This window comes from Antedon bifida, chromosome 10, assembly GCF_963402885.1.
Source record: "Antedon bifida chromosome 10, ecAntBifi1.1, whole genome shotgun sequence".
Taxonomy (NCBI): domain Eukaryota; kingdom Metazoa; phylum Echinodermata; class Crinoidea; order Comatulida; family Antedonidae; genus Antedon; species Antedon bifida.
In genome coordinates this window covers 1,814,504-1,830,720 of record NC_136235.1, presented here as the reverse complement: position 1 = coordinate 1,830,720, position 16,217 = coordinate 1,814,504, and the positions used below count along the sequence as shown (strand labels likewise).

Below are 16,217 nucleotides of genomic sequence, written 5' to 3'. Positions count from 1 at the left end.
TTAAAAAATATAGAAGTAATAAAAATTTGAATCAGAATGAGTGAAATGGATGGATTTTTAATTTTTATTATAAATCCACCATCTAGATATTCATTCTTAAATGTTATGTTGACGTGTATAAAGATGTATAATAATTGAAAAACAATGTGAAATAATCTAAATTATTATATTTTTTTATTTATGGCTGTGCCTGAAAAACATCCTTGGCTGAATCAAGTGTAACCATGCATAATTATTTAAAAGATTAACATAAAATAAAAATGTTAGATATTATCATGAACTGTTATTCTCATAAAATCTACGGCAATAATACAGTAATGCATTATTTCTTGAATTTTGACAGGGATGATTTGGTACAAGCTATGCATTATGGGGAATTGAAAAAAATTAAATACATTTGCAAGAAACATCCAGATATTTCAAAAAATATTGATGAGGTATATAAAAAGAATTTTTTCATAGATTTACAGAGAATGTTTCCTTTACACAAAACACACTTGTGTGAAATGATGCTATATGCTATGATTTATTGGTTGGCTATTTATCACTTATCAATTACTTATATAGCAGTTATCAATATTATTGAACTTATGATTATGATTTTGTTCATCAAGGATGGAAACACTCCACTTCATTTGTATCTGCTTAATGACTGGTATAATTGGCATGATACACAAACTATCTTAGAAGTACTGAAATTACTCATACAACACGGTGCGTCATTTTGTCAAAATAAGGTAATTATTTTTCAAAATTATACATTTACTGTATGACAGTTCTAACACATACTTATTTGTTTTCTTGTATTTGATGAACAAAAAAGAAATAATTTACTCATTTCAAAATAAAATTATTTTCAAGACTAGGTATAACGATTCATAAGATTTCATAAATTACTATGTAAAGATACTGTAACAAAGGTAGACAGTTAAGTAAATTATAATGAACTTAACTGCAACAAATTTACTACAGGATTAAGTTGCAAAAGAATACACACAGTATACTTTACCATTTGTGATGAGATGTGTTTTGCTATACATTTATTGGTTGTCTATTTAGCACTTATCAATTACTTATATAGCTGTTATCAATATTATTGAACTTATGATTATGATTTTGTTCATCAAGAATGGAAACACTCCACTTCATTGTTATCTGTGTAGTGAATATTGTACCTTGGAAATAGTGAAATTCCTCATACAACAGCATGGGGCATCATTGTCATTTCAAAATCAGGTAATTGTTTTATTTGCAATAATACACAATTACTGTATGACAGTACATACACACATTTAGTAATACTTATTAAATACTTTTTTGTTTTCTTAAATTGGATCAAAAAAGAAATAATTTACTAATTTCAAAATGAAATTAATTTCAAGACTAGGTGTAACGATTCATAAGATTGCATAAATTACTATGTAAAGATACTGTAACAAAGGTAGACAATGACGTAAATTATAATGAACTTAATTGCAACAAATTTACTACAGGATTAAAGATGTTTTGTCCCCCAAAAACATGAAAAATGAAGATTAATTAAATCAGACTTTTAATATGTTATTTTGTAGTTTTAATGAAGTTAATCTCTTCAGTAGAAAAAAAACGAAAACAAATAATGTTTTCACTTATAAAATGACAAAATAAATGGTTAAATTCAACCAAAAACCCATTGGCTGGCAGCCAATTTGACCATTTTTTGCTATAAATTACAGTTTTTTCAGGTAAATACAATTTGTTTCGATCCAATTTTTGGCCAAGTGGATAACTATTATGTTACATTAAAATGGCATATTCAACAAATTTTGTTAAAAATTATTTTTTCAGGGGGACAATACATCTACACACAGTATACTTTACCATTTGTGATGAGACATTTATTGGTTGTCTATTTAGCATTTATCAATTACTTATATAGCTGTTATCAATATTATTGAACTTATGATTATGATTTTGTTCATCAAGAATGGAGACACTCCACTTCATTTGTATGTGAGTAGAAGCTATCCACAACCTACCTTAGAAATAGTGACATTCCTCATACAGCATGGTGGTCTATCACTAACATTGCAAAATAAGGTAATTTTTTTCACAATTATACACTTACTGTATGACATACACAAACTTATTTGTTTTATTGTATTGGATAAACAAAAAAGAAATAATTTAAATATTAAAAGGAAATTATTTTCAAGACTAGGTGTAACGATTCATAAGATTGCATAAATTACTGTGTAAATATACTGTAACAAAGGTAGACAATGACGTAAATTATAATGAACTTAACTGCAACAAATTTACTACAGGATTAAGTTGCAAGAGAATACACACAGTATACTTTACCATTTGTGATGAGATGTGTTTTGCTATACATTTATTGGTTGTCTATTTAGCACTTATCAAATACTTATAGAGCTGTTACCAATATTATTGAACTTATGATTATCATTTTGTTCATCAAGAATGGAAACACTCCACTTCATTGTTATCTGTCTGGAGATTGTAACTTGGAAATAGTGAAATTCCTCATACAACAGCATGGGGCATCATTGTCATGGCAAAATAAGGTAATTTTTTTTTTCATAATTATACACTTACTGTATGACAGTAATGTAATGTTATGCGACATTTATATAGCGCTATTTCATGAAGATCAGAGTGTTGTGGACTTAGATGTTACACCTTTTCAACAACATTCTTCACCCCTAAGGGTCGCATCGTGTCATCGGCAGCCAACTACGGCGCCATTACGTCTGTGCATGACAGTGTGTGTGAACTAGTACACTAGGGTAACCCCCTACTCGTCTCGAAAGATGTACTAGGTTCTTTAAAGTGCACACGAGCAATATGCATACACTGGACCTACGGTTTATAGTCCTTAGCCGAGAAGACTTGTTCTACCACCAGAACCATGGAGCGAGTGAGCCTCAAACCCTTGCCAATGTTATGGCTATGGATTAAGGTTCCACTGTCTTAACCGCTTGGCCACTCACTCGCAGTACACACACAAATTACACAGATCAACAAAAAGCAAATAATTTACTCATTTCAAAATAAAATTATTTCAAGAATAGGTATAACGATTCCTAAGATTGCATAAATTACTATGTAAAGATACTCTAACAAAGGTAGACAATGACGTAAATTATAATGCATTTAACTGCAAAATATTTTAGAACACACAGCATACTTTACCATTTGTGATGAGATGTGTTTTGCTATACATTTATTGGTTGTCTATTTAGCACTTATCAATTACTTATATAGCTGTTATCAATATTATTGAACTTATGATTATGATTTTGTTCATCAAGGATGGAAAAACTCCACTCCATTTGTAGATATTGTACCTTGGAAATAGTGACATTCCTTATAAATCAAGGTGCATCATTAGCATTGCAAAATAAGGTAGTTTTTTCACTAATAAACACTGTATGACAGTACATACACAAACTTACACATACTTATTACATACATATTTGTTTTTTTGTAGTGGATCTAAAAAAAGAAGTAATATACTAATTTCAAATTGAAATTATTTCCAAGACTAGGTATAACATTTCATAAGGTTACAAAGATAATTCTTACTATAAAATATGGTAACCATATTTTTTTCTCTCACTCATGATAATGATAATCAATTAATCACTTTTTGTGTAATTAGGATTATTTTCTGCATTGAGAATGGTATAATATCATAATATGAATAATATATAGTATATATTGTAAACCTAACATAACAGAGTGAAATGTATAATTATCTATTTTTTTTTTAACTTCATGATTATTTTAATTATATAAAGATGTTTTCAGTTCTACTTTTAGTGTTTAAATATTAGTAACCAATAACAACAAAAAAGCAAATAACATAATTTACATCATAAAATATATAAAAATGTACCATAAATTAATTAGTTCACTAAAAGCCATTTAACTTTATGGATCATTGCATTGCCTTTATAGACTTCTTACTATAATATGGGTTCTATCATGCAATGTCTCGATTATTTCCTTAACAGTAGAAAAGAACTAAATTCCACACATCATTATATTCAACTTTATAGTGTGAAGAGATATGGATATTTTGGTTGTACCACAAATAGATTTTGAAAGAGTCCAATATCATATCTTACCAATTATGTTTCTATTATTTAAAGATGTATTGTCCCTTTGACTAATTCCAAAAAAATAAAAAATAACAGATTTCGAAAAAAGGTGGGTCATTTTGAAGTATCACAATAGTTATTAACTATCACCAAAAATTTGTCGAAAAAAAAATCATTTAACTGAAATACAGACATTTTTTTGTTAAAAAAATAACTCTGACTTCCAGTCAAAGTTTTCGATCAAGACATACCCCATAATGAAACGCGCTTGTTTGGCTACTCTGTATGCATAATCTTAAAACTTCTTCACGATCTGTTTGAAAATACCTTCTCAACCGTGACGAGTTGTAAACAATCCTAATTAGCATATGCATAATGCGTACTCGTGGTTTGAAATCTTTGTTTACTTTCGCTCGCGACAATTTTCCAGACGAAATGTAATCAAACTAATTTACCTGTTAATTACGTAAACTTGTTGCTTTTGGCTCAAATTTTCGACTTAAAGTGAATAACTTTAATATTACTTTGATATGGCCAATTTAAATTTAGAATAATTTGACCTTCATTTTTTTGTGTTTCAAGGGACAATACATCTTTAATAAAGATACCAATATATTTATAAAAAAGTGCCAATATGAGTTTTGAAATTATTGTTATTCATTTCATATCGTTGAATTGTTAAATTATAAAAATTGCTTTATTAATAATAAATAAATACAATAAAGAAGTTAGCTATTTAATATGACTTTGAGATAGCATGAAACCAGTGGTTTAATGGTAGTGTCTGTATATCAAGCATACTAGCAGTTTATCTCTTTTACACATTAGGTTACTTAATGTGTGATTATTTTTGTATTTATAGATATCATTCTACTATAGAATAGTGATAATGTTTTTTTTTTTGATATGGGTGTCTGGATAGTACCACTCAGGAGCCAATATCAATTCATATTATTTCTTAATACTAACTAAAACATTAATTTGTTTATAGGAAGGAAACACACCAGTGAATATTTTAGAAAAGTATCATACGCTGACAAAATACTCAAGTGAAAAGGAGAAGATTTTAATCTTCTTTGACAGTAAGTGATGCCTTAATTTTATATTTTTAACTTTTAAGAGGTTATGTATGAATAATAAACAATTATTTGACATTGTTTTAAATTAGATTGATATAAATATTAGATTTATTAGTTGCAATGATGAATATCGGCTAGTTATTTACTTTGACCAAAAATTGAATCGAAATACGTAATGATTTACAGTACTTGAAATTGTCTGTATGACATCATTTTGACTGTTGAGTGAAATTAATATTTTTGGGGTTTTTTTTATCTACGAAAGTAAATAACTGTATAATGGCTTATTCAAAGTCTTTTTATTAATCTTCATTTTTCTTCATGTTTTGGGGGAAAAACAATTAAATTATTTATCAATGTCTATTAAAAGACATTGATAAATAATTTAGATTAGATTTAGATGTCAATCTTGTAAGCTGATGTTATGTATGAACAAAAAAGTGCATTTTAAATTTGAAATTTTGAAAATAATATTATATATAATAATATTTTTATATTAGAATTATTAGTTCCAGCAGAGATATATTCCAAGGGCAAATATGCTATTAAAATATACAAAGATGAGCTTCAAAATGGTGAAATCTCAGTTGTGAATTCAAGATGTATGTTTCTTGGGAAAGAAGGTGCTGGCAAGACTAGTTGTGTAAAGGCTATGCTTGGTAAAAGGTAACAAATAACCAGGGAATACTAACATTAATGTTACTCTTCCCTGAAAAATCGATAAGTGTTTGTTGTAGTAATGTATCAATAGTACTTTGATAGAAAGCCTGTTTGTTTATTCAAAAACATTATTCCCTGTTGAATTGAATTGAATTTAATTTTTTGAATTGAATTGAATATTGAAAACTTAGAAACTGTAGAATCCTGTTTAATATTAGTATTTTTGTATTTTTTAAATTATTATTTGATTTATTACCTTTACTTAAATGCATAGTTGTATAAAGTAAACCTATGCTAGCTAGGATTGCCTTTTTAATTTTGTTATAATTTCTAATATAATTTCTGTTTTTAGTAAATAATATATGTTTCAGTCTTGAATATTCTTTAATTATGTTTAACTTTACTATGCATTATTATTAGGTTTAATTCCAGAGAGCCATCAACAGATGGTATTGTTACCACAACAGTGTTTCAAGCAAAAAAAGATTGTAGAAAGTGGAAGAAAGTGAAAGATATAGATAGTGAGTTAGCATCAAACAAACTCTTGTAACTTTAACAAATAAACAAAGCATTGTTCAGTTGCATATATAGTATAAAGACAGAATGATTGAACAATGTTAAAAAATATTTAAACATGTATTTCATTTTTAAATATTGTTTATCTATAAATATTCATGTTTCATTTTTCTTGCTTTGTAAAGGTGTTGAACTATCCAAGCAAATTCGTGCACATGCGTTAGAAAAGAAATTAGATGAAGGTAGGCACATACTAAAACATTAGAATGTTATTACTTTTTATATCTGCAGATTTATGTATATCAAGCAATATTACCATAGTGATTTTTTTTTGTGTTTAAAAGGCAAAGATAAAACCTTGGCTTATAAAGCTGCGAATATTTTAAGGAAAGGTTTAACAATGGCAACAGGAAAGGTAGATGTGAGTGACATTACAAGTATATGGGACTACGCTGGTCAACTAGACTACTACATAACACACAGGGTATGTTTGTTTTTATTTTGGGATAATTTGTGTTGTAAAATCATATTTTATAACAAGATGTGCATCTTTTGCTTCTTTCTTATGGTATATATAAAATGAATTAAGCTGATGTGCAAGAAATACTTAAGGTGTCCTTACTACAAAAAAACATACGTCAATGTGTAACGTTTTTACTGTTATGACATTCACAGATAACTACAATGAATCTAAAATTCCAACTGACAAGGACAAATGAAATGATCATTATTAGCGTTTTGTATTTTTTTTAGTTTTTCCTCACAAATAAAGTGTCGTATTGTGTGGCATTTCGTGTTACAGACAACTTGAATGAATTAGCTAATCCACAAGATTCGTCAATAGTAAGTAACATTTATTCACAGTCAATTGTTTAATTAAAAACATAACTTGGTATTGATTATAGTTATAATGTTAGTAAACTTTATATTACAATTTGATTTTCATTTTGATTTCAGGATTCACTCGGAATGACAAATTTGGACATGAATTTGTTCTGGATAAGGTCTATTTATGAACATACTGTGTTACAACATGATTTAGGAAATCCCATTTTGGTTAATGACAAGAGCATAGAGTCACCTCCTATTTGTTTGGTGGCCACCCATATGGACAAATTGTCAGGAACACCAACAGAAAAACAGATAAAGGTAATAACTGTAGTATACATCTATGTAACTATTCAATAAAAACTGAACCTGCATTATGCTCAACAGATTTGTAGTATAAGATAGAAAAGAAACATATTTTATTAGTTAGTAATGTTATGATTATACAATTTCATCAAATAAAGGCCGAGGAGATGTTCATGCAGATGTTCGATGCAATGAAAGGAATGCCATATGCCAAGCACGTAGATCGTGAAATGTACATGGTGGATAACACTGTAAAGTCACATGAAGGTATTGAAAAACTTAAACGAAACGTCGGTAGATACATGAAAGCAATGGTGGAGAAAGTTCCTGTAAAGTGGGTTAATTTGCAGGAAAAGTTGCAAATAATTGGAAAAACAAGATTGTACATTAGCTTGACAGAGGTAAGGGTTTGAATTAATTTGGTTATAGAATTCTATCATCAATCAATATGTTGTATGTGTACTTAGAATATTTACTTCAGAGGTGAATACTTGAAATCAAACATTGTCAGTAATGCGGCCGTGAGCATTCTGTATCCAATACTGTACTTCTAGTACTGTAGAAGTGGCTACTATTATTGTACTACTAGTACTGTCCTGTTTAATTATTTATTTGTCGAATGAATTTAGTGTAATAATAATAATAAAAAAATAAAATTCTACATTAGGTTTCTGAGATTGCAACTCAATGTGGAATTCTTCAAGATGTACTCACCACTGCCATAAGTTATCTGAATGACACTGGAATAATCTCTCTGAATGCAACATATAGATTCCCACATAGCCAGGGGGTTGTAAAATCTCCCTAAAGCATAATGTGACTTTTAGTTGGGGGAAAACATTATGGCTGCATATATGGCTGGCGGTATAATATCTTAATTCTGTAGGTATCTGAGATTGCAACTCAATGTGGAATATCTGGTGTGCTCACCACTGTGTTAACGTATCTGAATGACACTGGAATAATCATGTATACCGGCACTAATGAGAAATTAAGAAACACTGTGATAACAAATCTTCACTGGATGATTGAAATTTTGGCAAAAGTCATCACAGTAGTTACACCAATGTTTGAAATGGTTAGTAAATGCATATTATATATAACTAGATTTTAATATACTAGATTGCAACTAAAAGTAAAATAATAATGACCCTGATTAATGTATTTTTTGAAACCTGGTATTAATTGTATATCAGTCGGTCTATTGCATTTAGAATCTGTTTGTACTATAATTTTTTGTACACAGATCGAAGCAGAAGATCGGAAAAAATTACAGAAGCTATGGGAAAAGCTTAGCAATGAAGGAGTTCTTGAGGAGAAGTTACTACGTTATTTGTGGAGAAGCAAAGATGAAAGTCTCTTTGATATCTTTGTAGAATTGATGAAAGTTTTTCGTTTGCTCTTTGAGAAGACAAAGGTTGGCAAATACAATTTTAATCATTTCTTTGATTAAGCTCTTACTATTCACTTGTACCAATTTATGTGTAACTGTTTACATCAACAGGGAATTGAAGAAGGTAATCGGGTATTCTTGGTACCATGTCGGATGAAAGTTGACAAAAAAGACATTCTGAAAGTCACAGCAGATGATGCACAAACGGTATCAATTTACCTGACTCCGACAGACTTCTTTCCTGATGCTGTGTACAACACGTTGGTTGTTGCATTCCTGGAATTGATGACCGAAAAGGGTAGTGATGATTCAGAAGTGTTCCGGAATCGTAGTGATTTTAAATTTAGTAATCACATTGTCAGTTTAGGCTCTGTCAAAATTAACCATGAAAATGAAAAACCATATGCATTAAAGGTATGAAATTAATTACTATTTTTATTATCAATTGGTTGCTTTTGAAAATTTCTATAAAGTTTACATTTTTCTTCTTCTCATTTTTTTTTTGCCCATACATCATGCCCCTACCATGCAGATATGTTCAATTGTGTATTAGAGAATAAAATCAGAGGATGGGCTACTGTATTACATTTTGTTAATGTTTGATTTTTTTTTTGCAGCTTGAAATATTGCGCAGGACTGAAGTTGTGCAGTCTACTTCTACAGTAGGTGATGGAAAAGAAACCAAGTTGATATTTAAACCAGAACCAAGTATCTGCATGGAGGTAATAAATATGAGATTATTACTTTTAAACAAACTTATCACATAATATGAATCTATAAATAACGTGTTGATTTCATGTTTTAGGTTCTAAACTACCTGAAGGAGCAACTAAAAACTGTTTGCACTATCTACGAGGGCATTGGCTACAATCTACGTGTGTTATGCACTGCTTGTAAACCATATGAGCATCACTTAATTGATCTTGACAAGTGTTTGCAAAATAATTTTGTTCCATGTGGAGGAAAGAAAGCTATGGATACTGCTCATATCAAACACTTTTTTTTAACTGGTAAGTTGGACTTTTATGCTTTATCATCATTACTTCATCATAATTATATCTCAGCCGTTGTCATCACTATTCATCATTATCAATCAAAATAAAAAAACTATACTAATCCTAGTATTGTGTTATTATTATATAGGCCCTACTAAAGATCCAGTACCAAAGCCAGGATCAGTGCCAGCGTCAGATCTAGAGTCGGTCTCAAAGTTAGAGTTAAAGCCAGTAACAGCACTAGAGTCAGTGTCATTTAGGATTTTTGGAGGTAACAATATTTCTATTAAGTAAAATAACTACATAGATTGTTACTTATTCGTTTGTTGTATATACCAATTTATACTATACTGTTAATATCTTAAGTATTATTTTTGTACAGGATCAGCTGAGAAGAAATTTCAGGCAATGTTGGTACAAGTATCGAATTGGTATGATGAGCATGATTCACTTGATATGCTGAAGGTGTTGTGCAAAGATCTGATAACGCCTTACAATGCTCTACAGAAGGCTGACACCACCCTGGAGTTGTTTACTTTATTGAAACAGGCTGGCCATCTTACCGCTACCAACTGTAAAGTTCTTATCGATATCATCAATGTCACCGGTACCAAAGGTGCTCTTGAGGCTAACAAATATCTGAAGAACGCGTTTGATGAATCCGACCATCATGTAACAACTGTTACAACGTACCGACAGAAGCTGATAGATTTCGGCAAAATACTTTCCCAAGACAATGTAAGAACGCTCATCCATCTAAATGATGTTTCTAGGAAACAACGTGACAACCAGTGGACTGTGATTCTATATCTTGAAGAAAGGGGCATTCTAAGGGAAGATAAATTGCAATCATTTATTGAACATTTGAAAGAGAATATGATGACAGTTGCTGCAGAAACGTTAGATCTTGAACAGAGGAGCATCCTAAGGGATAGGTTTCTGTCATTTATTGATGGTTTGTTTTGCTTTATCGTCATCACCAATATTTTATAATAATTAAATTTCAATCTTATGTTTCATCAATACCTTTTCTTTAAAAATATTGTTATGCTGTACTACTACTACAGTACTTTATGCTTTATCATCATCATTACTTCATCATAATTATATCTCAGTCGTTGTCATCACTATTCATCATTATCAATCAAAATAAAAACTATATTAATCCTAGTATTGTGTTATTGCATTATATAGGCCCTACTAAAGAACCAGTACCAAAGCCAGGATCAGTGTCAGCATTAGATCTAAAGTCAGAGTCGGTGCCAAAGCCTGGGCCAGAGCTAAAGATGGTGCCAACGCCAAAGCCAAAGTTAAAGCCAAGGCCAGAGTCAGTACCAAATCCAGAGTCAGAGCTAAAGCCGGTGCAAGCACCAAAGCCAAGGCCAGAGTCGGTGCCAAAGCGAGACTCAGATCTAAAGCCAGTGCCAGCGCCAAAGCCAAAGCTAAAGCCAAGGCCAGAGTCAGTACCAAAGCCAGAGTCAGAGCTAAAGCCGGTGCAAGCACCAAAGCCAAGGCCAGAGTCAGTGCCAAAGCGAGACTCAGATCTAAAGCCAGTGCCAGCGCCAAAGCTAAAGCCAAGGCCAGAGTCAGTACCAAAGCCAGAGTCAGAGCTAAAGCCGGTGCAAGCACCAAAGCCAGAGTCAGAGCTAAAGCCGGTGCAAGCACCAAAGCAAAAGCTAAAGCCAAGGCCAGAGTCAGTACTAAAGCCAGAGTCAGAGCTAAAGCCGGTGAAAGTACCAAAGCCAGTGCCCACGCGAGACTCAGATCTAAAGCCAGTGCCAGCGCCAAAGCCAAAGCTAAAGCCAAGGCCAGAGTCAGTACCAAAGCCAGAGTCAGAGCTAAAGCCGGTGCAAGCACCAAAGCCAAGGCCAGAGTCAGTGCCAAAGCGAGACTCAGATCTAAAGCCAGTGCCAGCGCCAAAGCTAAAGCCAAGGCCAGAGTCAGTACCAAAGCCAGAGTCAGAGCTAAAGCCGGTGCAAGCACCAAAGCCAGAGTCAGAGCTAAAGCCGGTGCAAGCACCAAAGCAAAAGCTAAAGCCAAGGCCAGAGTCAGTACTAAAGCCAGAGTCAGAGCTAAAGCCGGTGAAAGTACCAAAGCCAGTGCCCACGCGAGAGTCAGATCTAAAGCCGGTGCCAGTGCCAAGGCCAGTGCTAAAGCCAAGGCCTAAGTCAGTGCCAAAGCCAGAGTCGGAGTTAGTGTCATTGAGGATTTTTGGAGGTAACGATATTTATATTAACTAAAAATAACTACATAGATTGTTACTTACTCGTTCGAATACCTATTTCTACAAAATCATGCTAATAATATTAAGTATTGTTTTTATACAGAATCACCTGAGAAAAAAATTCAGACAATGTTGGTACAAGTATCGAATTGGTATGATGAGCATGATTCACTTGATATGCTGAAGGTGTTGTGCAAAGATCTTATAACACCTTACAGTGCTCTACAGAAGGCTTACACCACCATGGAGTTGTTTTATTTATTGAAACAGTCTGGCCATCTTACCGTAACCAACTTTAAAGTTCTTATCGATATCATCAATGTCACCGGTACCAAAGGTGCTCTTGAGGCTAACAAATATCTGAAGAACGCGTTTGATGAATCCGACCATCATGTAACAACTGTTACAACGTACCGACAGAAGCTGATAGATTTCGGCAAAACGCTTTCCCAAGACAATGTAAGAACGCTCATCCATCTAAATGATGTTTCTAGGAAACAACGTGACAACCAGTGGACTGTGATACTAGATCTAGAAGAAAGGGGCATCCTGAGGGAAGACAAATTGCAATCATTTATTGAACATTTGAAAGAGAATATGATGACAGTTGCTGCAGAAACGTTAGATCTTGAACAGAGGAGCATCCTAAGGGATAGGTTGCTGTCATTTATTGATGGTTTGTTTTGGCTTATCGTCATCACCAATATTTTAACATAATTAAATTTCAAATAATAAGTAATTAAAATAGTAATTAATACAGTTTAGCAAGACTACTAACTTAATCTGGTGAATGAAAAACCAATCTGTAGTGTACTGTGCAGCCATACAAAATATGGCATTTTTATAGCATCTATTGAAAGCATTATTGTGAATTTTATTTGTTGCAGGTGATGTTGGAACAGCAAGTTCAATTTCAGGTATTTTATTTACTATTGTAATGACATAAAAAGGGTTATTAAGTAATTCACTAATTTCTTCATGAACTGTAAAAATGCATTATATACTAGGTCTATAGAAATTGTTATCATTTTCATGCAGTGGTGATGAGGACAAAATGCAGATACAACAGTGAGTCACCAATTACAACCAATAGTAGAGTAGAACCAAATAAAAATTGAGGGCAGCCTAAAAAAAATTGCAACAAAAGGTTTTCAACGGATTTTGGTAGTATTGAGTGTACTAAATAACAGAAAAAAATTGTCCATATCTTCTAAATTACTTGGTTTATTGACATATTTCTGGTATGACAATATTCAGAACATACATATTTATATTTGCTCTAATGGAACATTTTGGCCAAAAATGAACAGAAATGCTATTTCTTGCATGTTTGACCTTTGAACTTGATATGTTGTATCTTGGTAACGACTGACTGCAGAGATACAAATTATGGCTCAAATTGTTCGAAATGACATTTTGTCACAAAATGGTTGGAAGTAAAGGCTGTTGACCTTTACCTTTTATCCATATCTCGGCAACTATGTGTGGTAGAGATTTAAAATTGTGCTCTAAATACTGGAATATACTTATATTAACTCAAATGAAACATTTTTGACAGAAAATTACTAGTAGATAATGATTATGACATGAAAAACACCATTAACACCATCACTAATATTTGATATTTTCATTCTGCAGATCGACTGGAGCTAATTGTGGGCTCTACTGGTGGAACACTTCATCTTAAAAATGAAAACATAAAGTTGGAGATATATCCTGGAGCAATTGAAGAAGGAAAGAAAGTTAACATATCGCTAGAAAACGTTTTTGAGGAAACAGATCTGCCTGTCGTATCCTATCCACTTGAATCAATAATATCACCTATTGTTAAATGTGGACCAGAAGGCACCATCTTCAACAAGCCATGTTCATTGTCTTTTCCACATGATGCTGTAGATGAAGAGAATTGGGAATTTACTCTACTTGTTAAAGATCGCATTGAAGATGAATGGAAACACATACCATTGAAAAATGGTGAAAAGAACATATATTTTACTTTAAGCAAAGGTCGATGTTTTATAACTTTGAATCATTTCTGTTGGCATGCACTAAAGGGTCTTGTTAAAAATTTCTTTCGTATTAGGAAAAGAATGTCGTTAAGAGTTTTTGGAAAGATACTTGCAGATGATAAATATCAACTTGAAACAAGACTTTATAAGCCGTCAGATGAAAATGTAATTATAATAAATTTTTTTTTAACTCTATTTGAATAATAAGTTAAAATTTGTATTATTTTACTTACATTAACTGTTCAAAATATAGATATATTAAATCGTTTTGTCATGATTTCTAGAAAAAAATAGTTGTGATTTCTAGAAAAATATAATTCTGCAAAGAGTGAAGTCACTGTTACTTATATTTATTTTATTATCTTACATTTGGTCAATAATAATATTTCCCTAGAGTAGTTAACTTGGCATAATATTTTTCTCTTATTTTTTGAATACCTTAAAATGGTACAGTATGAAAAATGCATTTTTCCATGACACTGATGATTCACAGGCACTACATTTGAGCTAACATATGACATATTGATGCCAGAAAATTCTAAATTTGTTTACAGTTAAAATTATTAAAAAAATTAGGCATTAATAAATCAAAATTTAATATACTGTAAAGATGTGAACATGATAATTGCCTTGTACACTTCCCTCAGATAATTAATAAACAAACATGTACAGATTCACAAATATAACATTAAGTATATGTATTTCAGAAGATAGAAAAAGACTACATACAAGTCGGTGACCATCTTTTAAAACCACGTGTAGATATACTTTGTATGTATAAAGAGATGGCAATTACTGTAGCAGTAGTCTCAGAACAGTCTAAATGGAATGTTCAGGATGAAAAACAAGTAAAGAATATTTGTTTTTATACAAATGTTAGTTACAATATCACATATTTTTAATAGCATGGCATGGTAAAGATTAAATATTGTTTTTCCAGTAACACCATGATTAATGTTAACTCAATAAATAACAAAAGTCTCTGTTGCTATCTAAGTAAATGTACTATGCCATGATACTACGTTGCATCTTCATTATTGATCCCTGGAAGTGCAGAGTTTTAATTGTGGTGATGTATAGCCTTTTAATAATTTCTCCATATTTAAACATTTTTAAAATAATAAGTTAAAAAATATAAATAAACAATTTAATATTTACACCACAGCAATCAATTTAACATTTTATATGAGTATGACTTTTTTAGACTGTCTCTGATGAATGGTTATGGCGTACAGGATCATTAAACACTTTTCTTTTAACAAGACGTAATTCATCAGCAAAAGTGCTAAATGCGAAAGTATCACTGTCACAAGAGTCAAATGATATTGATCCAGTGAAAGTGAATTGTAAGTATTTAAAATGCTAACAGTAATACAATTTAATTAGCAATTCATATCTACATTTAGGATGAAAAAAAAACACTAAATAGTTTATAAGTACATTGATAATTGATAACAAATCAACTTGTGATAATGTGCATCATAGCAGGCATCGTATCGTACAAAATATGGAATTTTTATAACATCCATTGAATGAATTATTGTATATTTTGTTTGTTACAGGGGTTGTTGGAACAGCAAAGTCATATCAAGGTATGTTATATTTAATATGGTAATAATAGAGTAAAGTTGATATTAAGTAAATGCACTACTAATTTCTTTCTGAAGAACTCGCTGTAAACATTTTCAACAGACAACTGTAAAAGGAATTATGTACTATAATTATTTTCCTAATTTGGAAATCAGCATCTGATTTTGATCATTTTTTCATTCATCAGTTTCTCAACATTACAACTTTACCTCCTTTATGGAAACACATTGTATATACCCCTAATAACCTGACTTTACAATGTTTATTTGCACTATGCAAACCTTACAACTTTACTTCCTTTATAGAAACACATGGTATATACCCTTAACCTGACTTTACTAGTGTTTATTTGTATGAAAACCTTTAAACAATATAGTCATATATTATAGTCATGGTATTGACAAAGAAATTGGTTTTTAAATGATGACTGATGATTACAGTGGCGGATCTGGGTTTTTTTGCAGATATTTTTTCCATTTAAAAAAATGAAATACATTTTTCAAACACGTAT

At 31.3% G+C, this 16,217-nt stretch overlaps 2 protein-coding genes across 2 annotated transcripts in view; both read left to right on the top strand.

Moving 5' to 3' along the window:
* Window positions 1–4,863: 4,863 nt before the first annotated feature.
* LOC144854469 (putative serine/threonine-protein kinase pats1) lies at window positions 4,864–8,303 on the top strand. Its single transcript, XM_078712429.1, has 10 exons — window positions 4,864–4,875; window positions 5,098–5,188; window positions 5,686–5,851; window positions 6,266–6,366; window positions 6,547–6,603; window positions 6,706–6,845; window positions 7,115–7,204; window positions 7,319–7,510; window positions 7,654–7,896; window positions 8,163–8,303. Exons 1-10 carry the CDS (start codon window positions 4,864–4,866, stop codon window positions 8,301–8,303), a joined length of 1,233 nt encoding a protein of 410 aa, XP_078568555.1.
* A 152-nt stretch (window positions 8,304–8,455) lies between these two features.
* Window positions 8,456–16,217, top strand: part of LOC144854115 (uncharacterized) — a 70,687-nt gene continuing 62,925 nt past the window's right edge. Inside the window, exons 1-12 of the mRNA XM_078712003.1 lie at window positions 8,456–8,573; window positions 8,742–8,912; window positions 9,000–9,302; window positions 9,506–9,610; window positions 9,694–9,898; window positions 11,090–12,100; window positions 12,211–12,783; window positions 12,995–13,024; window positions 13,746–14,281; window positions 14,824–14,964; window positions 15,321–15,462; window positions 15,679–15,708. Coding sequence (XP_078568129.1) covers window positions 8,463–8,573; window positions 8,742–8,912; window positions 9,000–9,302; window positions 9,506–9,610; window positions 9,694–9,898; window positions 11,090–12,100; window positions 12,211–12,783; window positions 12,995–13,024; window positions 13,746–14,281; window positions 14,824–14,964; window positions 15,321–15,462; window positions 15,679–15,708 — 3,358 coding nt within the window. The 5' untranslated portion in view covers window positions 8,456–8,462. The remainder of the gene's footprint in view (window positions 8,574–8,741; window positions 8,913–8,999; window positions 9,303–9,505; window positions 9,611–9,693; window positions 9,899–11,089; window positions 12,101–12,210; window positions 12,784–12,994; window positions 13,025–13,745; window positions 14,282–14,823; window positions 14,965–15,320; window positions 15,463–15,678; window positions 15,709–16,217) is intronic.